This window comes from Portunus trituberculatus, chromosome 38 (genome assembly GCF_017591435.1).
Source record: "Portunus trituberculatus isolate SZX2019 chromosome 38, ASM1759143v1, whole genome shotgun sequence".
In the NCBI taxonomy this organism is placed as follows: domain Eukaryota; kingdom Metazoa; phylum Arthropoda; class Malacostraca; order Decapoda; family Portunidae; genus Portunus; species Portunus trituberculatus.
In genome coordinates this window covers 1,378,470-1,402,500 of record NC_059292.1, presented here as the reverse complement: position 1 = coordinate 1,402,500, position 24,031 = coordinate 1,378,470, and the positions used below count along the sequence as shown (strand labels likewise).

The following is a 24,031-nucleotide window of genomic DNA, read 5'->3' as shown; positions in this document are numbered from 1 at the left end:
GGAGGGAGGAATGGAAGGAGGGAAGGAGGGAAAGAAGGAAGGAGGGAGGGAAGGAGTGAAGGAAGGAGGGAAGGAGGGATGACTGACTGAGATCTTGTTGTAATAAGAGACTGCGGCTGGAGGGCTTCTTGGAGAGAGAGAGAGAGAGAGAGAGAGAGAGAGAGAGAGAGAGAGAGAGAGAGAGAGGAAGGCCGGGATAGGAAGAGCCTTATTACACACATTTGAACCATTCTCTCTCTCTCTCTCTCTCTCTCTCTCTCTCTCTCTCTCTCTCTCTCTCTCTTTCTCTTTTTTCTCTCACCACTATCCGTACGGACGCATCTCCCTTTAAGTTCTGTAAATCTTTCGGAGTGTCAGCTGAGGTCAGGTTAGGTCAGGGGTCAGAGGTCAGGAGGTCAGACCCGGTGCGTGGCGAGGACAGGCTGCATGGGCGGTGTGTGGGCTGGCGGTCACTGTGTTGGCGTGTGTGTGTGTGTGTGTGTGTGTGTGTGTGTGTGTGGGAGAGCGGGAATAATTTATACATGATTTGTGTAGGAAAACGTTAGGCAATTAGTGGGTTTTAGTTGTATTTTTGAAGTATACCTAATGACCAAGACGTGATGATATTTCCCATGCTCCATTGAATAAGTCATGTCCGGTTGAGTCACGCGTGCCAGTCACCAACCAGCCAGCCAGCCAGCCAGTCAGTCAGCCAGCCAGCCAGCCAGCCAGCCAGCCAGCCAGCCAGCCAGCCAGCCAGCCAGCCAGCCAGCCAGCCAGCCAGCCAGCCAGCCAGCCAGCCGGTCACCACCTCTCTTCCCCCCCCCCCCATTGGACTCGCCAGTATATGTGGGCGTCGTGTGGGCGGCTTGTGATGTATTTGGAATATTTGTAAAGAACCTTGCCCTCTTTGTATCCTCTTTCCCTCTCTCATCTCTCTTCCTTCTTTCTTCTCGTCTCATTTTCTTTCCTCCTCCCTCTCCTCTATTATTCGCTTTCCTGTTTTGCTCCCCTACGTCTCCTCTCTCCTGTTCTCTCATTTCCCCTTTTTTTTCTCTTTCTCCCTCGTTTCTCTCCCTCTCCTTTCCTTTTCTTTCACTTCTCTTCCCTTCTCCTTGCCTCTGCTCACCTCCCGTTTCCTTCCAAATCCTGCTAATAGTTACGGTGTAGTCGCGGTGCTTGTCATCTGCTGGGAGAGGGCAGAATGGAAGGCGGGGGGGAGGGAGAACAGGTGCAAAGGTATCAACACTGGTGAATTAGCAGCTCTCCCGAAACCCGCTGATGAGATGCAGGTGTTGAGGAAAGTGTTGGGAGGCATAGAATAGTGTGTGTGTGTGTGTGTGTGTGTGTGTGTGTGTGTGTGTGTGAGGCTTGCGGGGCTTCACCTGGCGTGTCACAGGTACTGGTGATTCAGGTAGTTGCTACTTCGTCAGGGAAAATGAGGTGTGTGTGACCGGGACGCAGGTGTGACGCTGGATACTACAGTTAATCAAGGAGGGAGCCATTTTTACCTGGGATGAACGAACACACACACACACACACACACACACACACACACACACACACACACACACACACACACACACACACACACGGTAGCTCAGTGGTTAGAGCGCTGGCGATATTTGGGTGTGTCTCCTTTCACGTGTAGCCCCTGTTCACCTAGCAGTGAGTAGGCACGGGATGTAAATCGAGGAGTTGTGACCTTGTTGTCCCGGTGTGTGGTGTGTGCCTGGTCTCACGCCTATCCGAAGATCGGAAATAATGAGCTCTGAGCTCGTTCCGTAGGGTAACGTCTGGCTGTCTCGTCATAGACTGCAGCAGATCAAACAGTGAAACACACACACACACACACACACACACACACACACACACACACACACACACACACACACACACACACACACACACACACACACACACAGAGTGAAAGTCCCGGCGGGTAGCGGTAATACCTGCGATGGGTAATAATAGGAATAACGAGGCCAGAATTATTATTGTCATTGTCGTCATGGGTGGCGTGACGTAACGGATAGTGGTGGAGAAGAGGGGGGAGGGAGAATAAGGTGAGAACAGACACTGGGACGTGAAGCGAACGTTGAACGCCATCTCAGCTCCCCGGCCGAGCATCCTTATATGTACGTACTGGCACGGTTCATGAGTCTTCCCATCACACGCCATCACCTCCCCGGGGCGGTCCGTGATACAGGACACTGCTGAACGGACGGATGTGTCCCTCACGACCTGAAACCTGCAGCCAGCCAATACCCTCGCGGTTCCTGCCACCAGATAGAATCCTTGCAAATGATAAGCCAGACTCTCTTTGTCCTTATTGTCGTGGTCGTCACCTGCAAAGCTTCCCGTCCTTCAGCATGACCCTCCAGTGCCCTATTTCAGCCACTTGCCGCCGCTCACGTCAGATCAGGTCAGGATCATGCAGTCTGGTGAGCCATTGTAGTAACCTTTATCAGAGGTGGTGCTGGTGACGCGCTACCTCCATGCACCAACTCCTCCCGAGTCACACAGTGGTGCCGCCTCAGAACGAAAGCTTACGACCTGCTACTACAGAGACGCTCCTCTTTCCTGCGGCTCTCATTTATGCCGCGTCGTGGTCATGGACGACAAGGACGAGGCTGCTATTGTGAGTGACGCTGACACAAACTTCGTCCCGCCATTGACAAACGCCGCCAGACTGCATTACCGCCGCCTGTGGAAGATGAAGACTGCCTCCATCACTGCTCCTGACGCCGCCTGTGCCCCTCTCGCCTTCCTCCTTGGCACTGGTGTTTGTGCCGCGTCCGCGAACACGCATCGCTTAAGGAAGATATGATATTGCGTCTATCCAGGTATTTCTCGCCTGGAATTTATGCACCTGTCATTTCCATGTGAGTTGAGTAATAAACACCGCGCCTCCGCCTCGCTGCTCGGAACTACGCGGGGCTCGGCAGGCTCACAGACAATTATCTGAAGCTTTGCCTTGATCTGGGTAATTTCTCTCCTCGCTAAGGCGACTGAGGGGTCTTCATTTTCCTTTATTTTTTGGTATATTTTGTCCATTTCAGTTATTCCAATTTTTTTTTTTTTTGTTAATTTAGTTATTAGTTCACATACTTATCTTCATATCTGTTTGGCGTAACCTTTGCACGTTGATTTCTGCTGGTTAAGAAATATATTGCATACTATGAAGTGAAAGGTGTTCATGCTATACCTGCAGTAAAAATGTCCTTTCTTTGTTGCAGGTTTGTAGCAGACCAAGTTGATGTGACACAGTGTTGAGTGAGTACGCTGATCATATTCCTCCTCTTTTGTGTTCCTCGCCACACACACACCTGCTTGTCTCTGCTCCCGCTGGATACAAGGAGGTGGTGGCACTTGTCATCAGGACGAGTAACGTTACCATTACCTTTATTAGCTATAAAGAAATATATATAGAACAGAAGCAGGGAGTGGAGGCCATATTATCAAACGACCCATTCCCTGAAGAGCCTTGTCGTGTTGGGAATTTTTAGCACTTATTTAGGAACTCGTAAGGGCGATTGTTCCTTGCACGCTGTGAGAGGAAGGGGAAAGTCTTCTTGATAATCTGACCCAATAACTGTTTAAAGGGTTGGCCGTGAGGCGTCATGATCGCCTTCCCAAGTAGCTTCCTTTTGTGCACCACTGTTATGCCTGACTCAGAGGAAACACGGCTCGCCCTTCACCAAAATGGACCCATAACATCAACACTGATATACTTTGTGGCCAAGCTGCGGCCCCTTAGTGGTTCTGGCGCTTTATGGGAGCCAGCGCCGCGACGCCTCAAGGCTGGAGGCCGCGCTGAGGTGCTGGGAGGGAGGTGGAGTGTCGAAGGTCGAGGGTAGTACTGCCAGTGCCATAGAGGACTGCTCACGATTGTTAGAAAATTAAGCATCTAGAATGTTTTATGACCCAAAGACGGCGCGGCGCGTATGTGCGTATAATTTCATACTTTGAATAGATGAAGTATTATGGAACAGGACAGTAGTAGTTGTAGTAGTAGAAATGCGTAGTAGTAGTTGCAAGAGTAGCAGTTCTAAAAGTAGTGGTAGCAACAATGGTGGTCGTGACAGCTGCGGCAGCGGCAGCAGGAGGTACGAGCGTGGCTTGTAGGATGGTGACGACAACATAATTATCAGTAATAGCGAGGAAGTAAGCGTGTAGTTTTCCTTGGGTCGTCACCCGTGGCCCCGGCAGCCTCTCGCTCTGTGCGTAACAATCCCGCCCTCCTCTCATACTCATTACGCTCTAATGGCCCTCAAATCATCCCATTAATGATGCAATCAAACAAATTGTGGGCCACGGAAAGGGAAAGGAAGGGCAGAGGCCGGGGTGACGGCTGACGGACGCCCTCGTGGCACAGCTATACAAGTCCTCCTGCGCTCCATCACCACCACCACCACACACTGGTGAGGGCGATCAGACACACCCAAAGCAGGACCAGGGAGCTAAAAACGTGTATGTGCCTTTTTCTCGGCAACTTTTCGTAGCGTAGTGGTGACTACATGGTGCTAGTGCCAATATAACGAGGATTCTACATTACAAGTAAGAAAAAAGACTCATGTAAAGTCTACTAGTCACTTCTGTAGCATATGAAAACAATCCTTATGGGAACTCAAACCGTTTAACACCACTAACACATGTCTTGTAAAGTGGTGTTACCCGCATTGACTCAAGAATGTACTCGCCGTGTCTTCATTAATCTACAGAGGAGAGGAAAATGTACTTAACCTCTTCAATGCCATGACGCGTTTTCAAATTCATTCTGGTGACTATTTGGTGATTTTATACAGCTCCAGAAACTTATGTGGGGACTAAAATAGTGAAGACTCTGGCCATTAATCTTCTGCTATCTATAGACCTTTCCTAGTGTCAATAAAGTCGTCCAATCGTATGAAAAACTCATGGTAAAAGAAAAAAAATACTGAAGTGGTTAAAGGCAGTTCATGTATTCATTTAAAGAATACGTCGAAACCAGACAGGCAGCCGCTCTCGCCCAGTCACTCGGAATGCGGTGTGTTGGCGGGAATGTGGTGAACAAAGCCTGTAGTGTCACCAGCTGTGTTCATGAACGTCCACACCACTGGCAGGCATGAGCACGGCGAGGCGCACTTTATGGGCTCACTGCTGGGTGTGGTGACCCGTGCAGCTGCCGTGAGTGTTCCTGTGAGTAACGTCCGGCTGGCAGGGAAGCTGTGGCTGGCTGTGGCTGGCTGTAGTGATGGTGGTGGTGGTAGAGTGATGAGGCAATATCCTTTAGAATATCATTCCCGGTATTAGTCTGGGTTATATTTTCCTAAAACTGTAGGAACGTTTGGTCAGAATGAGATCATTTGGACGCATAATGCACACTTCACGTGAATTGTGTGTGTGTGTGTGTGTGTGTGTGTGTGTGTGTGTGTGAGAGAGAGAGAGAGAGAGAGAGAGAGAGAGAGAGAGAGAGAGAGAGAGAGAGAGAGCAGAGTGTTATTCGCAACCTAACACCATAGAGAGACAACTCACATCTGAATATGGAAAGACACACAACACTAATACAACAAGACCCCTTCCCCTTCCCAACCCACCATCACTCCTCACCCCCTCCCTTCGCCTCCCACCCATCACCCCTCACCTCGCACCGTTACCCTATTGAAATGTCACCCATATTTCACCACCTTCACCGCCATCACCACCACCACTGCCTTACTCTCTTCCTACGTCAGCTTTCTCCTCACCTCCTCCCCATCACCCCTCCCTTCCTCACCACTTCTGAAGCAAACTCAACCTGTCCTTTCCTTTACCTTGAAACATCACCTTCCCATTTTCTTTTTGCCTTTCCCTACTATTTTTTTTTTTCTTTTTCCTTCTTTTTTTCTTCCCGTCAGAGCATCATGGTCGTTTTCTGTTGCCTTTATTATCTTCTGTCTCATCTTTGCCTTTTTTTTTTTTTCTCTATCTGTATTCCTTTCTCTTCTCTCGATTTTTTCTCCTTTCAACTATTTTTTTTTTCCTTCCTCCTGTCATTACAAGTTATTTTCTATTGCCTTGATTTTTCTAACGCATCTTTTGCTTTTTTTTTATATTTATATCCACCTCTTCTTTATCTTCTCTGCTGTACTCCTCCTCCTCCTCCTCCTCCTCCTCCTCCTCCTCCTCCTCCTCCTCCTCCTCCTCCTCCTCCTCCTCCTCCTCCTTCTTGATCCGAACTATTGTCAAAATAAACACCAGCTCGGAGACGTTTGTATATAATTGCTTCTCTCGTCCCTCCTCACACACACACACACACACCTCTCCTCCACCTCTCTCTCACCTCTCTCTCTCTCTCTCTCTCTCTCTCTCTCTCTCTCTCTCTCTCTCTCTCTCTCTCCTATATTCAGTCTATTTTTCTACTATAATTACCTGCATTGTTTGTGTCACTACTATTGCTGCTTAGTTGTGTGTCCTACTATGATGTAACGTAACGAATTAAATGTCCCTTGGGAAAATTTTTATACTTTAGCGCTCCAAATATCGTGTTTGCAATCACGTGCACCTGAGATCTACTTTATTTGCAGGAAAACAAGAAAGACCGTGATAAGGAGATAGATACAAAAAAAGATAAAGAAATAGATAAAGATAGATAGATAGACAGTGTATTTGTAGTAACATAGATGATTTTTTTTTTTTTTTTAGGACATTTTGGATCGGTGTTCACTCTTTTTCTTAGGATCTGAGAGAGAGAGAGAGAGAGAGAGAGAGAGAGAGAGAGAGAGAGAGAGAGAGAGAGAGAGAGAGAGTCCTTTCGTGGTGTATGTAAGTCTGAAGGTACCCCAGCTAGTTAAATTATTCGCCCCGGTATCATCATCACCATTACCGCCACCACCGTCGCCGCCACCACCATTACCACCACCACCATTACCGCCACCACCATTACCACCACCACCATTGCCGCCACCACCATTACCGCCACCACCATTACCACCACCACCATTACCGCCACCACCATCGCCACCACCATTACCGCACATTAACACACGCCACTTTACCACCACCAGAAGCACCACACCACACCGCCGCACACTCACACACACACACACACAGTAGCAACAAACACCAGGCACGGAATTAACACACACACACACACACGCCACCACCACACACACACACACACACACACATTCATCATTATCATCACCACCAGGACTGACTCTTCACCACGACCGAACAACAGTGGAGTAAACACAGCACACACACACACACACACACACACACACACACACACACACACACACACACACACACACACACACCAAGGGGTAGTTACATAAGACAGCAATGGGTGGAGAATCAGGAAAGAACAACAGTGGAGATAAACACAGCACAATCCATACACACACACACACACACACACACACACACACACACACACACACACACACACACACACACACACACACACACACACACACACACACACACACACAGCCCCATTGTAAGACTCCCACGGCCCGGTCACTGCGTGGGATGTGAGTGGGAGACGGAACGACTGAGCATCACACGCTCTTAACATGATGACAGACTGGAACATAAGTTTCTGAGGCTGTGTAAAATCACCAAATAGTAAGCAGAATAAATAGGAAAACGCGTCATAGTACTGAATGGGTTAACGGGTGTCAGGATGTGCATGAGGATGTGAGGGGAGGGACATTGGTTAAAGTGTGGGAATGTGATGGAGGAAGATTGGTCAGGGTGATGTGATGTGAGGGAAGTAAGATTGGTGGGTGGGTATAGCTGTGATGTGCTCCAGGTTTGTTTGCTGTCCAATGTTATAGCCTTTGTTGTCTCATTACACGTGGGGGCTTCAAAGATTGCTAGTGGAATAAGTCGGATATAAAGTTTACATTTGGAATTTAAAGTTTACAAGTAGGTTTTTTTAAAGTTTACCTGTGGAATATCTGGTTTGAAAATATGGCTGTTTAACCCTTCAATACTGAGACGCATTTTTACCATTATTTTGGGGTAAGATTAAGCGATTTTATGTGCATTAGGAAGGGTCTATGGAGGTCAAAAGATTAATGGCCAGAGTCTTTACTATTTTAATCCCACATTGAATTGCTAAATAGTAACCAGAATAAATATGAAAACGCGTCCTGGTACTGAAGAGGTTAATACGTATGTTGTGGAACGATGTGTGTGTGTGTGTGTGTGTGTGTGTGTGTGTGTGTGTGTGTGTGTGTGTGTGTGTGTGTGTGTGTGTGTGTGTTGTGGTGGGGGGAGGTGTGGGTGCGGATGATTGCGTGCGTGCGGTGTCAGGTCATTACACTCCCGCAACACTGACTCACGCACAGCCACACTACAATAAATAAAGTGGAGTGACGAGCAGGATTGTCATTTTCCCGGTAAGTTTGTAGAGCCAATTAATCGTGACGTTCCTGGATCCTCACTTGTATTTCAGCTGGTATATCGTGCCGCACCAAGGCCACTGTTCTGAAACGCTCTTTTTCTCTCACCAGGACCACTTCCAAACTCTGCATAAGTGATTGGGCAGGTTCTCAAGTGTGATATGTTAGTGATGTAGAAATGTTAATCTGTCACTACAGAATAAAGCGTGAAAATAGTAATGGTGATAATGATAATAATAATAATGATGATAATAATGGTAAACTTCCTCCCAATAACATCACACACACTTGATATACGGCCTTGATTATCGCAGTTGCCTCCCTCTCTACTGCAGGTTGAAGTTTCTCTTGCTTGGTCAATGTTCTAAAGAAGCTACAGGTTTAACACTAATAAATCACTCTTAGAAATTTGTGCAACTTTTTTTTTATGTAAGAAGGGAAATCTGTCCAAGAGCAACAAAAATGATTAAACCAAAAGGCCCACTTAGATGCCAATTTCCAAGCAGGTTCGAGTGAGTTAGCCATAAGAATGGGATAAATGTCATGTAACTTTCCTCTCTCTCTCTTAAATGGGTGCAGGTCACAGGATGATTGAAATACAGAAGCAGGTACAGAATTCCGCAGTTTATATAGGAAGGTTGAATGATTGGGAGTCTTTTGAAGTAGTCAGGGAGCGGATGGATATATTTTGGGCTATAATTGAATCAGAGAACTTAAGATTGATGAAGAGTAGAAGAAAAACTGAACTGTGTGGATTCTGACCATAGATATTCTCAAATGTTTCGGTTCCTTATCTGGGCAATATTCACCTCGTTTTACGGAGAATTAATACGGTGCTCAAGGATATTTTCATGACTAGTGGTGGTTTAACATGTGTTCTCCATTATTAGTGAAAGAAGCGCTGTTGCAAGCAGGCTCATAATCTCAGTGGCCTTTAAAGATAGTCCCGCGAGAGAACGAAGCGCTTCAAAACTTTGGTCCAAGCTTCGTGTTCTTTGAGGCCTCGAACTTCCACTGATACTCTGGGGGTCCATATTAAAAACGCTTTACTCTCTCACCACGACTGTTTTCCAAGGCTTCGAGATGATTAGCGGGGTTTTCAAGTGTTTCTACAATTAATGGTGCAAAAATCTTGTCAATCTTTCTCAAGAACCGTAAAAACACCTTAGAAATTCGTTTATAAAGCCTCTTGAAATAACTTATTTGATTTGATTTATTACGCATTTACAGCGTCAATCTTATATAAAGGAGGTAACAAATATAGAACGTATATACAAACATGAAGAATTAGATTTAACAAAAGTCATTACGATCACTATTGACCAAATCGAGGGAAGCGTGCGAGGATGTCGTCCAGATGACCTGCTGTCAATAGGTGGCTCTTTTACCACAACTATTTTCCAAGGCCACAGAAATGATTAGCGGAGTTTTCAAGAGTGTTTCTCCAGTTAGTAATGTAGAAATCTTATCACTCTGCCTGTAGAACCGTAAAAGCACATAAAAGAAACTCATGAATTTGAATAAAGCCTCTTGAAATAGTGGAGGTAAAGCAGAGAAGTGTTTGAGAATACGAGCTGCTTTTCGATGCATCACAGATTTGGTTCTCGTGATGGTTTTTGCTTCAATTTTTTTTTTCCCTTGTACAAAATTCTTGTGTAATTACTATTAGAATTATGGAAGCACTTGAAAATCACGCTAGCCCATTAACATGTAGCTACTGTGCGATTAGTTGCGCTATGGTTTTAGACAAGATCGGATAATGATTGTGGAAGATGACACGTACAGGAAAAAAGAATGTTACACTGTATTTAGTAAAGTTTTTTCTTCTTTTTGGCGTTCGTGGTAATTTTCTTATCAGTACAATAGTAACGCTGAGGTTTTAGACAAGATTATAATGAGGATTGTGAAAGATGAGACGTATAGGAAAAAAAAAATGTTGCACAGTATTTAGGAATTTTTTTTCTTTTAAGCGTTTGTGGTCATTTTCTTATCAGTACAATTGCTCTGGGCTATTAGAAGGAAAATTACAAGCATCATTCGTAGCTAAAGAGTTAACTTCCACCGGAGCCCATTAAAAAGTGTTGGAGATAAGACACCGAAGCATTTGAGAGTAAGGACCTCAGTGCGACACCCCCAGACAGCCACTGCAACCTGTTCATGTATGCCTTTACGTACACCAGCTTACGTACTCCTGCAGGCGAACCATTCCTGTTCTCCCACACGTAACGGAGAGGCACCGTACGCTATACCCACGTGCACCGCCAGCCCCAGTCATCTCCCGCCCACCAAGCACACCCTCACACGCCCTCACACACCCTCATCTCACCCAAGAGCCATCCAGAAGCTGCCTGGTGTGAAGTACCCTCTCTCCCCCCCCTCTCGCCCCCATTCCCTCTCGGTACGTCTATCTGCACGAGCAATATGAGGTTGGGGGTTATGGCACGGAAATTACTATTACACATACGTACTGTTGATGAAAACACACACACACACACTCTCTCTCTCTCTCTCTCTCTCTCTCTCTCTCTCTCTCTCTCTCTCTCTGTCAGTTTAATTCATTTTTTTTTCATTTTTGTTCTTTTTTCTTTTACCTGTGAATTAACACACTTCACGTCAACAAAAAAGGTTCACCAGTTTTCTGTTTTGTTCCTAGACTACGTGTTTCTTTTCTTTCCCGGTGGTAGTCTACATATGTAAAGAGACACGAGAAGGAAGAGAGTGCTCAGACTTCACCACCGTCAGTTCTCTCTCTCTCTCTCTCTCTCTCTCTCTCTCTCTATCTATCTATCTCTCTCTGGCTGGCATTGCACGTGGCTTATTGGAACCTCAGTGACGCACCATTCGAGTCAACTGAAACAATATTCGTCACAGAGATTCATAACTCCATTATTTATTTGTACATTTATTTCATACAGGTTTTTTTTTTTTTTTTTTTTTTTGTCATTTTCACGTCCCTCATAGCGGTTTGATTTTTAATATAGGAACTGTCATTTTTTTTTTTTTTTTTTGTATATATATGGGGAGCGGAGGAGGAGGAGGAGGAGGAGGAGGGGGGAAGGGTGTAGGATGCGGGGAGATGGGGGAAGGTAGGGGTGAAAAAAACAAAAAAAAACAGGAGCGGTGGTGGCTGGTCTGTGATGCGGGAAAAAAATTTAAAAAAAGTAATAAAAATAAATAAATAAAATGATGGACATGATATTTGTAATTGCAAAATGATTCTGTTCTGGAAATATTACGGCTGTCTGTCTGTCTGTCTGTCTGTCTGTATGTATGTATGTATGTATGTTTGTTTGTTTGATGTTTGTTTGTTTGTTTTTGTTTTGACTCTTGTTGGGGATTTGCTGGTATAAAGTGCATGGCTCGTGTGTGTGTGTGTGTGTGTGTGTGTGTGTGAGAGAGAGAGAGAGAGAGAGAGAGAGAGAGAGAGAGAGAGAGAGAGAGAGAGAGAGAGAGAGAGAGAGAGAGAGAGAGAGAGAGAATCACAAGGCAAGGTCATTTGTTTCTCACACACACACACACACACACACACACACACACACACACACACACACACACACACACACACACACACACACACACACACACACACACACAGTGAACCACCCAGCACGTGTACGCACATAATTGTATCCTCAGCCCGTGACGCACACACTAGTACACACACACACACACACACACACACACACACACATACGTACACACACACACCTTCACACATGTACACCACTTCTTGTCTTACATACATAAACCCTTAGGTATGTAAACACGACAACCCTTTCCGTACACACACACACACACACACACACACACACACACACACACACACACACACACACACACACACACACACACACACACACACACACACACACAGAGAGAGAGAGAGAGAGAGAGAGAGAGAGAGAGAGACGTAGTATAGTTTATCGCACAAATTCCTGTAAACATCAACGGTAAAGTACACAAATATTTTCGACAAAAGAAAGAACGAGGAAGAAGATTACTCAAGGAGAGGGAGAGAGAAACAGAGAGGGAGATGGGAGGGCGATAGTTGTAAGACGGGAGGATGAGGAGGTGGAGGAGGAGGAGGAGGAGGAGGAGAAGGAGAAGGAGGTGGAGGAGATGGAGGAAGAGGAGGAGGAGGAGGTGGAGGAGGTGGAGAGGCATGTTAGGAATAATAGATGATGTTGACAATAGGGGGATTTAGAGAGGAAGGGCTGGTGAGAGAGAGAGAGAGAGAGAGAGAGAGAGAGAGAGAGAGAGAGAGAGAGAGAGAGAGAGAGAGAGAGAGAGAGAGACCAATACCCACCTACACACTGACTGTCACACACACACACACACACACACACACACACACACACACACACACACACACACACACACACACACACACACACACACACACACACACGTACAATAGGGTCAGCCAAGTTTTGTAGGGAGGGCCAGCTATTGATCGGTCTTCTCTCCCTTCCCTCCCCTCTCCAGCCCTCCCTTCCTCTCCCTCCTCCCTTCCAGCCCATACGTTCTCCCTTCCTCTGTAATATGTTACTCTCCCTTCTTCCCTTTCCTCACCTTATCTTTACTCAACGTCTTTCCCTCCTCCTCCTCCTCCTCCTCCTCCTCTTCTCCCCAGTGTTCTTTCTTCCATGCTTCCTGTGCTTCCCCTTCCCTCCTCTCGCCTCTCCCTTTCCCCCGCCTCTCACCACCACAGCCCTCACCCTCCACCGCTATCATTATACGGGAAATGATATTGGAATATTGATTGTCACTTCTCCTCATGTTCTTGTTTTACTGCTACTACTACTACTACTACTACTACTACTACTACTACTACTACTACTACTACTACTACTACTACTACTACTACTACTACAATTAACGTCACCATTGTTACTACTGTACTGCTGAGGTGGTAGTAGTAGTAGTAATAGTAGTAGTAGTAGTAGTAGTAGTAGTAGAGTAGTAGTGGTAGTAGTAATGATAATAATGATAATGCAGCAACAACAACAACAACAACAACAACAACAACAATAATAATAATAACTTTCCCGCCACGTGTCTTCAATGAAACAGCTGATACATTGTCACATCGCGACCATTGCTTGTAACAGTATCACACAAACTTGGGCACCACACAGTGACGTCCCTTCCCCCCCACTCTCCACTCCCGACTCCACCCCTACCCCAAACCCTCCTATAGTAGCAGTAGTAGTAATAGTAATAGCAGTAGTAATAGCAGTAGTAGTAGTAGTAGTAGTAGTAGTAGTAGTAGTAGTAGTAGTAGTAGTAGTAGTAGTAGTAGTAGTAGTAGTAGCAGTAACAGAAGGAGCTCACCACGTCCCATCCCCGTCATTATCATCATTATCCAGAATGGTGCAGCGAGAATAAAAGTGTCTTCCACGTTTTTGCTACTCCCAGGCCTGGCTGTGACTGCCGGTGACACTTTCCGCACCAGGTGTTCCCGTGGAGGGGCCGTGGAGGAGTAACAGTCTTGCCGCCTCGCGTGTAGGCAGTCTTGTAGCAGTGACGCTCCACACCCGTCACGTCACGCCTCCGCTTAATACACCTGGAAAGAGCTTAATGTCGCTTAGCCACGAATGTTCACCTCGCTGAGTAGTGATGCGTTTTACTCACCTGTGTGTTATTTTTTGTCTCTTTTTTTTCGTATTCGATGAGGAAGAGAGGTAATATTATGTGTGTTTTGGAGCAGGCGGTGGCAGCTTCCAAACGTCGCTACAGGCTGGGGTGAGCGGGGCTAAATTTACAACATCCAGGTGAGGTGAGCGGCAGCTGTGAGACAGGAAACACGCAGCCTCAGTCGGTGTGTGGCAGTGCGTGGGGTAGGACGCGGTCGCTCTCCCTCTCCCGGTCCCTCGTCATGCTGACTTTTCTTTGACAAGTGATCGTACGTGAAGAAGACAACAAACAGGGCCACTTACCAACTGCTGATGAGTTGTCGCTCTGATGGAACCTGTCGAGTGTGGAATTGTGATTTGTGACGCATTGATGAAATGTGTTGGTGACGCTTGTGATACGTTGTGATAGTGGCGGGAAGGAAGATTGATGAGGTAACACTGACAGCCTCAAGTAAACACTGTGAATACCATCGCCACTCTACTCACCACGACTAGTCACTGTCATTATGAGGACGCTACCATGAGTGAGTATTCCCTCCTGCTGCTGCATCGGCTCACCTTCTCAGTGTCTGCTTCTCTAACCTTTCTTGCATTAGTTGGGACACAAAATAAGGAAAATATAACAAACATATCTGGTGAAACAGTGAATCTTTGTATTATGGGAAACTTATTCTGCCAGTAACGTTACAGCGCAGTGGACGTGACTCACGTGACGCGGCGGCCAAGCACGCCAAGCAAGACTTTCCTCGCTTTGTTAGGTTGCAGTGGCTGTGGTGACGGACAGGTGTAGGTGACGGTGGCAAGACACTCACCTGTGTAGTCAACCGTGTCCCATCAGATCTGTTGCAGAACTGTCACCTCAACCTGGACGCGACGCACCATGAAAATCAAATAAACAAATCAAAGTTTGTCCAACCCAAAAGTTTTCCTCGAATGTAGCTTGTCCAAACACGCGAGGCCTTCCCTGTGTCCCTTTGTCCCTGTGTCTGCACCAGGACTGTACCAATTGTCAACGTAAATCTGATTTTGCTCCAGTCCTGAACTCAGTGCACTGATGAAGTTGTTGTTTGTATGTACTGTACCTGCTCCCTGACGTGTTACGTGCGTGGTGTGCACGTGTTTTACTACGCTTGGGTTATGTTACCACTCACTCTGGTAATCCCAGGAACAGGTACAATTTCATCGTGAGCTGCGAGGATTGCCCCGTTCACCCAAGTGAAGGAGAGGCGCCGCAGACCCATAGTGGCTGTGTCGTGAGGGAAACAAGGACTCTTGGGAACCGTGACGTCATGCGCTGGTGGGCGGGGTGCTGGCGTGACGCCTCCAGCGACTGTGTGGAGAGAGAGACAGAGAGAGCTGTGGTTTTTCACACGCTGCGTCTTTCCCCTTTCTCCTTCCTAACTTGAGTCAGAATGAGTCACGTCCCTGGTGGTGACGCAAAGCTTGATCCTTCAATTAATGGCCGTGGCGCGTGTTGTACTGAAGTGTTGATTCTGACTCCTGGGTGTTGTTGATGTTGTCGATATTGTTGTTCCTCTTCTTTTCATTTGTTCTGCCTTGGCTGGTGGTGAAGGTGGAGGTGGTCGCGGCCAGCGAGTGTGGCTGTGCCAGGGAGGGACATCGTCAGGATTCAAGTCAGTGCGGGGCGCCTCAGCCAAGGTCACGCTCACCTGTGACAACAATGCTAACAACAACATCCTGACGCCGCTTCACCTTCCCCTCCACACACCTGGCTGCCAGACACCTTCTAATTGTCAGTCACAGGAGTCCCCAGGGACAGCCCTTCCTCCTCTAAGCGGGTCGTCCCAGGCCGCGGCTCGTGACGCAACACCACCGGGAACATTGTGATGCGGGGCAGTATTCTCTCGAGGCCATCGCCTGACGCTGCCTTGGTCCGAGCCGTAATTTTTATGTTTTTTTTTTTTTTTCTTTTTTTATATGTTCCCATCACTCGTGTATCGACGAGCTGAATAAACTTCCCATTGTGTGCGTGGCGTGGCGGGCATCACGTTCCCCGCTGTCGCAAGCTGAGAATCACTTGGAAGCTTAGTGGAGAAATTTAATTAAGACCAACAGTTTCTCTTCGCTATGCCATTCTCATCACGGCTTTCTTTTTCTTTCGAGGCATGGCAGACTCGCCCTGTACCTTGTTCCTCGCACACACTAACACCAAGGTGGTGGTGGTGGTGGTGGATCAGTGGGCGCCCCAACGCCTCCAGGCGCCGCGCCGCTGTACCAACGCTCCATACACCGAGTAATTTAGATTCGGAAGTGCGTCGCTTCCCTCAGTTAATTTGGCTCCGTAGAGTGAGCCACGCCCGAGCCAAGTCCAGGTAGAGATGCCGCCACCGCCCTTCCCGCCTCCCCCGCAGCCTTGGGGCCTTTCTTTGCTGTTCCATTGGCTTACAACTGTTTGTGGTGCTTTAGTCGTCCATTCTTTGTCGTGAGTGACGTCACCACTGCACGCTTAGCACAGCAAAGACTTGACACTCCTTTGTCTTAACACCTGTGTGTTACTTCCTCCGCCCCCTCACTTGTCTCGCCAAGGTGATGATGGAAATGTCTCCTTTGTAAACATATTGACAAGGAAATAAGTTGCATATATATATATATATATATATATATATATATATATATATATATATATATATATATATATATATATATATATATATATATATATATATATATATATATATATATATATATATATATATATATATATATATATATATATATATATATATATATATATATATATATATATATATATAAATAGAGAGAGAGAGAGAGAGAGAGAGATTTTGTTCAAATAATTCGATGAAATTGTATTGCAACATTTTCTCGTGTTAGGAAATTGCCTTACAGTTGTGATTGACACCGTCTGTGTCCACTCTGTTAGGAAAGGCGTGCAGCGTGTCCCTCTTGACTGGTCTGTTAACATTGTCATCATCGTCATGAGAGAGAGAGAGAGAGAGAGAGAGAGAGAGAGAGACTGTAGGATAGTTCACCTGGCGCACCTTTATGAGGCTACAAGAAGCAAGGTGGCAAACGCTCTGCAGTTGAATCTGACTAATAAACGAGTAAGTTTTGAGGTTATCATTGGTGCAGTCAGTCAGTGGTGAGGGAGAGGAGTCGTCGCACACGGGACCATAATTCATTAACACTGCATAGCACCTCCACGCTAAAGTTACACTGCTTGTTAGGAGTGTTTTTACTGTTCCGTGGCAGATGAACAAGATTTCTACATTATTAGCAGGAGAAACACTCGTGAGAACCTAGTCAATCATCTCTTTGTGGCCTTGGAAAACAGTCGTGGTGAGAAAGCAGTGTTTCCGAATTCGGGCCACACACACACACACACACACACACACACACACACACACACACACACACACACACACACACACACACACACACACACACACCTCGTAAATCAACTCGTAAAAAGAGGTAATGTGCATTGAGTGATCACCGTCCCGTTATCCAGTAAAAAATGTAAAAAAATCAATTGGCGAGGCATCAAGGTCTGGTTGGGAGCCCCGCTGGGTGAGGGTGGCGGCGTGACTTGGTGTGCGGAGTCTACAGGTGTGTGTTGTGGCGGTGACGAGGGGAGAGGGAGAGCTGGGCGTGACGTGAAAAGTGAACACGCAGGGCAGGGAAGAGTATTATACAAGTCATCATCAGCATCGTCATCATTATTATTTTTTTATTATTGGTGTTAATGTTATTGTTTCTCTCTCTCTCTCTCTCTCTCTCTCTCTCTCTCTCTCTCTCTCTCTCTCTCTCTCTCTCTCTCTCTCTCTCTCTCTCTCTCTCTCTCTCTCTCTCTCTCTCTCTCTCTCACACACACACACACACACACACACACACACACACAAGCGCGGCATTACCAGCAAACAGCAGCTCAGCGGGTCGTAACGTTAATTACAGTACAAGCACACCGTTCGTTACTCGTGCATTTTGAGACCGTCGCTCGCTGCACAAAGGCTCGCCGGCAGTGGAGGGAGCCCCAGTGGATGTGATTACCAGGGATCGCCATCTCTTGCCTAGGATTACTGACGCGAGTTGGCCCCTAACACACACACACACACACACACACACACACACACACACACACACACACACACACACACACACACACACACACACACACACACACACACACGTCGAAGGTTAGGTTAGGTAATTATGGTCTACAAATCAGAGACAAAAATGCGAAGGTAGATATAGCAGATTTACTCTTTATAAATGCAATGTAAAAAAAATAAAAAGATACTGAAAGAAACTTGATAATACGGAAGATGTGTGTGAGAGAGAGAGAGAGAGAGAGAGAGAGAGAGAGAGAGAGTTTTGAAAAGATTGATAAATAAGTAACACGTTTTACCAAAGAAAATCAGTGTGCAAGCAGAGAGAGAGAGAGAGAGAGAGAGAGAGAGAGAGAGAGAGAAGCATGACAATTTAGTATGAAAAGACGAGATATTACATACTTGACCCAGTCCTGCAAACACACACACACACACACACACACACACACACACACACACACACACACACACACACACACACAGATAGATAGATAGATAGATATTTATTGACCACAGTTACATTGGAAAGAAATTACATAAAAGTTAAAAGAACAATTGACAAAACATAATGTAAAACTCACTACAAAACTAATGAAAGCTAAAAGAAACTAAAAGTACACACAGACCAGAACTCGCAGAACATCACGACAAATTTCAAAAACCTAAAACTTCTAAAAAGAAACATTAATAAACAAAAGTAACTATGCGGTCCACAAAAAATTATGAAATCTTTAAACTCGAACATTAAAATAGACAACTATACATTAAAAGTATAAACACACACACACACACACACACACACACACACACACACCACTGAGATCACTTCTTATGCCTGTACATATATTTCCAAGCACTTCACACTTACACCCAGCCAGCCAGCCATCCAGCCAGCATGACTTGACACTTCGTAACTCGAGCTGTCACCGCGGATTGCAACACCTGCCAGGCCAGCCAGCTCCTTACTCACCTTCCAGGAAATGTCGCAAGCAGGCTGGAAATTATGCGGTTTTAGAAAGTTAAACATGCATTGGAGGAAGGAATTGAGGCGAATGTCACTCTCTATTAAAGGAGTAACATCGCCAACTCATGGTACTGATGTAGGAGAATAATTTTGTTTATATATTTATTCATTTATTTTATTTTATTTTATTTTTTTATTTTTTCCATTTTTTTTTTTTTTTTTTTAAGTTTGTCGTGGGTGGATGATTGGCTGGTGGTAGTGGTCGCGTGATGAGGTTGAGTCTCTCTCTCTCTCTCTCTCTCTCTCTCTCTCTCTCTCTCTCTCTCTCTCTCTCTCTCTCTCTCTCTCTCTCTCTCTCTCTCTCTCTCTCTCTCTCTCTCTCTCTCTCTCTCTCTCTCTCTCTCTCTCTCTCTCTCTCTCTCTCTCTCTCTCTCTCTCTCTCTCTCTCTCTCTCTCTCTCTCTCTCTCTCTCTCTCTCTCTCTCTCTCTCTCTCTCTCTCTCTCTGTGTGTGTGTGTGTGTGCATATGTTCCTACCTCCCTTACTATACCTCTCTCTCTCTCTCTCTCTCTCTCTCTCTCTCTCTCTCTCTCTCTCTCTCTCTCTCTCTCCTGTGGGTGCCGGAAGCAGATACATGCAGGGAGGCGAGGCAAGGTCAGGCCCGGGCCGGTACAAGCCTCCCGTCCCGCGCGGGTTGAAGTATAAACAAGATTAGACCAAGTTCAAATAGATCTTTGACTTTTTCTATTTATCTCTCTCTCTCTCTCTTTCTTTTCTCTCACTCACCACTCTCCTCTCTTCCTGTTCCTTCTTTCCTTCCTCCCTCCCTTCCTCCTTCCTTCCTCTCATTCATTTCCGCTTCCACCAGAGAGAGAGAGAGAGAGAGAGAGAGACTTGTTTGTGGTCAATGGTCATTTTTTGCATCCGTCACCGTTTATTATTATTATTATTATTATTTATTTATTTATTTGTTTATTTATTCTTTTTACCCACTCTCTCTCTCTCTTTTTCTCCACCGCCATTACAATTTCCATGTCTGCCTCTTATTAGTGTCGATATTTTTGAAAGGGGAATTTGATGCGGTTGCCTTTTTGTTCATCTGTCCATTTATTCATATCTATTTTTATTACTTCGTGGGGGTTTTTTGTCCCGCGCTTAAAAGTTAACTGAACCTTGACAAGGACGCACGTGGTTCAACCCTAACTGGTTCTGGGAGAGAGAGAGAGAGAGAGAGAGAGAGAGAGAGAGAGAGAGAGAGAGAGAGAGATTCACTAGACAGACATTGATACCTCAAGAACAAAATTACAATCATGACGTAACTTACTAAATAATTAAAGCTAATTTAAAGAGAGAGAGAGAGAGAGAGAGAGAGAGAGAGAGAGAGAGAGATACTACAAGACTGAAATAACAATAATGGCGCCATTTACTAAATTGTTAAAACAAAAAATGTAATTACGAAGAGAGAGAGAGAGAGAGAGAGAGTGTGTGTGTGTGTGTGTGTGTGTGTGTGTGTGTGTGTGTGTGTGTGTGTGTGTGTGTGTGTGTGTGTGTGTGTCCCGTGTAGGCTTCTGCTTAGTGATATCAGGAGTTCACATCAAAAGTCTGGTGGTTTGGTTATGTGTGTGAGTGTGGCGCGGTCTAGCAGAGTTCACTTCTGGCCTGGTCACGCTGACGCTAACCATCCCAGTGATTGGTGAGGGAAAGACACACAAAAACCGTGCTACGCTCACTCGATCATTGCCATCGAGCGTGACACTGAGCAATTTTGAGTGAGAAATGGACAGCGTTGAGTTGGCGAAAAAAAAAGGGAAAAAGATGGAAAAAAAGGTCTGTCAATGGAAACAGATGGTGTGGGGATCAGAGGATGTAGGAACGGTGGTTCTCTCTCTCTCTCTCTCTCTCTCTCTCTCTCTCTCTCTCTCTCTCTCTCTCTCTCTCTCTCTCTCTCTCTCTCTCTCTCTCTCTCTCTCTCACTGGAAAATATACAAAGGCTATTTAAATTGTTAACAGTTAAGATAGGAGACATTTTCTTCGTGTATAATCACCGGAGGATGTAGAAAAAAAATAGATAGAAACGGTTTAGTAACATGCAAGCAGTCAATGTTACAAGACTTCAATCAGTAGAAGAACGAGAGTGGCTGGAAGATGAAAGTGATAGCAACTGTTAACTCGTACCCACGGTGGAGTAGTGAACTTAATCAACGGAAGATTAATAAAAAAGAGAAAGAAAGAAAGAAAGAAAAAGAAAATTAATGGGAAATCTTAGCTCGTAACCAAGATAGATTATATCGAACTATTTAATCAATGGAAGATTCGAATAACGACTCGTACATTTGAGAATAATCGAGTTTTTTTAACCTCTTCATTACTGGGAGTTTTGGGCGTAATTGACCGATTTTATTTACATTAGGAAGAATTTATGGAGATCAGAAGATTGATGGGCAGAGTCTTCATTATTTTAATCCCAGCGTAAGTTTCTGAAGCTGTATAAAATCACCAAATAGCAAGCAGAGTGAATATGAAAACGTGTCATGGTACTGAAGAAGTTAATCACTGAACGATTTGGAGCATCAAGGTAAATTTTAACTTCTTAGCACGACATATTATTGAGCATTTCTATTAATGGAAGACTTTGGGGAGTGATGGAGTGTTGGAGTGACGGGAACTGTTCGGCTCCCACTGATGCGGGAAGCAGTGGTGAGATGAATCGCTTCCCCTCCTTCTCAATTTGTCACTCAAACACTGTGGTTATAACTTTCAACTTTCATTAGACATCACTTTCCATCCAGCGTGATTGGTTGCTGCGCACACCACTTGTATCAACCACTTGTCTCTTGTCGTGTGTAGCACTAGTTGTTGTTATCAATACCGCATGTGCTCTTCCGTCCCGTCACTACTTCCGTGATATATTTTTAACCCAAGAAAGAGAGACTTCAATACTAAGAAAGAAATTATCCCGAGATTAACACGCACACACACACACACACACACACACACACACACACACACACACACACACACACACACACACCACCTTGAGCACTTCACAGGGAGAGTACAGTACATACAACCTTGAGTGCCGCGTCAGGCTTCGCTGCACCAGTCGCGGCTCACCGGCGGAGCCTCACCCACCACCAGGACGAGGAGGAGGAGGAGCCACGACGAGAAGGGAAGGGAGCTCAGGGCCACCTAAACTCACCTATCCTACACGCGTAATCCGTAACGTGCTTGTTTTATAGAGTCTTTTGTAGTGAAGGGATATGTAATGGCTAAGAATAGTCAGAATAATGAGGGTTTCTGCTGTGATGTGTGGTTGTTTTTATGTGTATACGAAATGCTACACTGTTTTCTTTGTTACAAGCTTGTTTTATGTATTTTCTTGTAATGATTGGATGTGTAATAGCTAGAAATAGTAACAACGTATATTTGAAGGGTTTTTACTTTGCTTTACCGGGTTTTCTTACGCGAGAATGTTGAAAAAGGCTAGACATTCTTCTCAGGTCAAGTGCATACCGTAACGTTCTTCTGTTGCAAATGATCGACTGAGTGTATTTCTGTGGTTTATCGTTTCGTTTTACTGGTTAATGTGTGTGTATGTAGGAGATGCAGCACAGTTCCCTTTGTAGCGATGTTTTGGACTGAGTGTTTGGGATGCTGGGTGAGGTGAGGTGTTCCTGTAGAGACTAGGGATGCTGTTGTGTTGTGGCGTGTGTTGCTTGCCTGAGGAGTGAGGACAGCAGCCGCGGTGATGATGCCGAGCGGAACTCTCACCGTCAGCCACCCTTTGTTCTCTCTCTCTCTCTCTCTCTCTCTCTCTCTCTCTCTCTCTCTTCATCAAGTTTTGCAAAGGAATACCTTATTGCAGTGTCTCGTTTGTCCATTACCAATACAACCCTGCTTTGTCTCACGCATTGGCTTTCGTGAGGTGTGCGTGTTGGTGCGGGACCAAGGCGAGCTCTTTCAGACATTTCCGGTGGTTCAGAATCGCTAGAATGTGGACATTGTAACACACTCGCAGCGTACGTGGCTCAACCCGTCTCTCTCCCTCTGTCTGTGAAACAAGGAAGCTAAAAATGAGTATAATCTCTTCCAGTACAATCTCAGTGCTCTTTTTTGGCTGTCAGGAGTCAAGGCCAAGCTTCCTGGCACATCCTGAGCGCAGCCTTCACCGATGATGCCGCACGTGCTCGCCACATCGCCAGTTCCTGCTTCCTGACCGCCTCGCCGCCTCATCCGTAGTCCAGTTGGCCGTAAAAGGTCTAGTTGGCGACCAGGCAGTGACTCCTTCCTCTCCGCAGTGTACTTCAAGGTCATTAAAGTTACCAGAATTGCTCGTGTGGCGAAGGTGGCAGCGCTCTGACGGATGTGGCGTTTCATTGAGTTGTTGCATGTCTGATCCCCACGTGTTAATGCAGTCACGTACGATTCTGAGGTTTTGTTATTGTGAAGAAAACGCGGCTTAAAGTGGTGTGTGGAGGATGGGCGCGATGGTGGATGGGGTAGAGAGGATGCCGCGGAGCCAGCCAGTGGTCGACGCGGTGACGTCATTGGGGCGGGAAGCACTTATTCACGCTGGAGCCTTGCCTCGCACCCACCCTCCCACCCCACCCGCCCCTCCTTCCTTCCTCCTTTGTTTGCTCCTCTTAAGGTTCTTGTTTCTGTCCATATTTACTTGCTCTACGGTTTCTTCCTTCCTCGCTTATCCCACGTCGTGTATATAGAAGCAAAGTAATCGGTGCACCTTGCGTGGCATCCTTCTCTGATGTTCCTGTGTTGCCATTATGTGTTCAGGGTATTTCGTCACCTTGCCCCAGTCTCCACGCCCATCCTTCCGCCTCTCTTCATTCACCACGGGGGACGTCTGTCGTGAGGTGGCTCAGGCGCCAGGACATGTTTCCGATTACAGCACCTTGCTCGTAACGACTTCCTGCTTCCTCTTCCTTCTAATAGTTTTTTTTTCTTCTTCGTCTTCCTTCCTTCTTGTGGGGGG

At 45.9% G+C, this 24,031-nt stretch overlaps 1 protein-coding gene across 4 annotated transcripts in view; it reads left to right on the top strand.

Moving 5' to 3' along the window:
• Window positions 1–24,031, top strand: part of LOC123515217 (nucleolar and coiled-body phosphoprotein 1-like) — a 75,762-nt gene that overhangs the window by 29,529 nt on the left and 22,202 nt on the right. The window contains exon 2 of one of the 4 annotated variants that reach the window (XM_045273770.1): window positions 3,219–3,255. The exons of 1 other annotated variant lie outside the window; for it this stretch is intronic. In XM_045273770.1, coding sequence (XP_045129705.1) covers window position 3,255 — 1 coding nt within the window. In that variant the 5' untranslated portion in view covers window positions 3,219–3,254. Of the gene's footprint in view, window positions 1–3,218; window positions 3,256–14,124; window positions 14,515–24,031 lie in introns of those variants that run through there. 2 more of the 4 variants (XM_045273769.1, XM_045273774.1) reach the window with 2 other exon arrangements.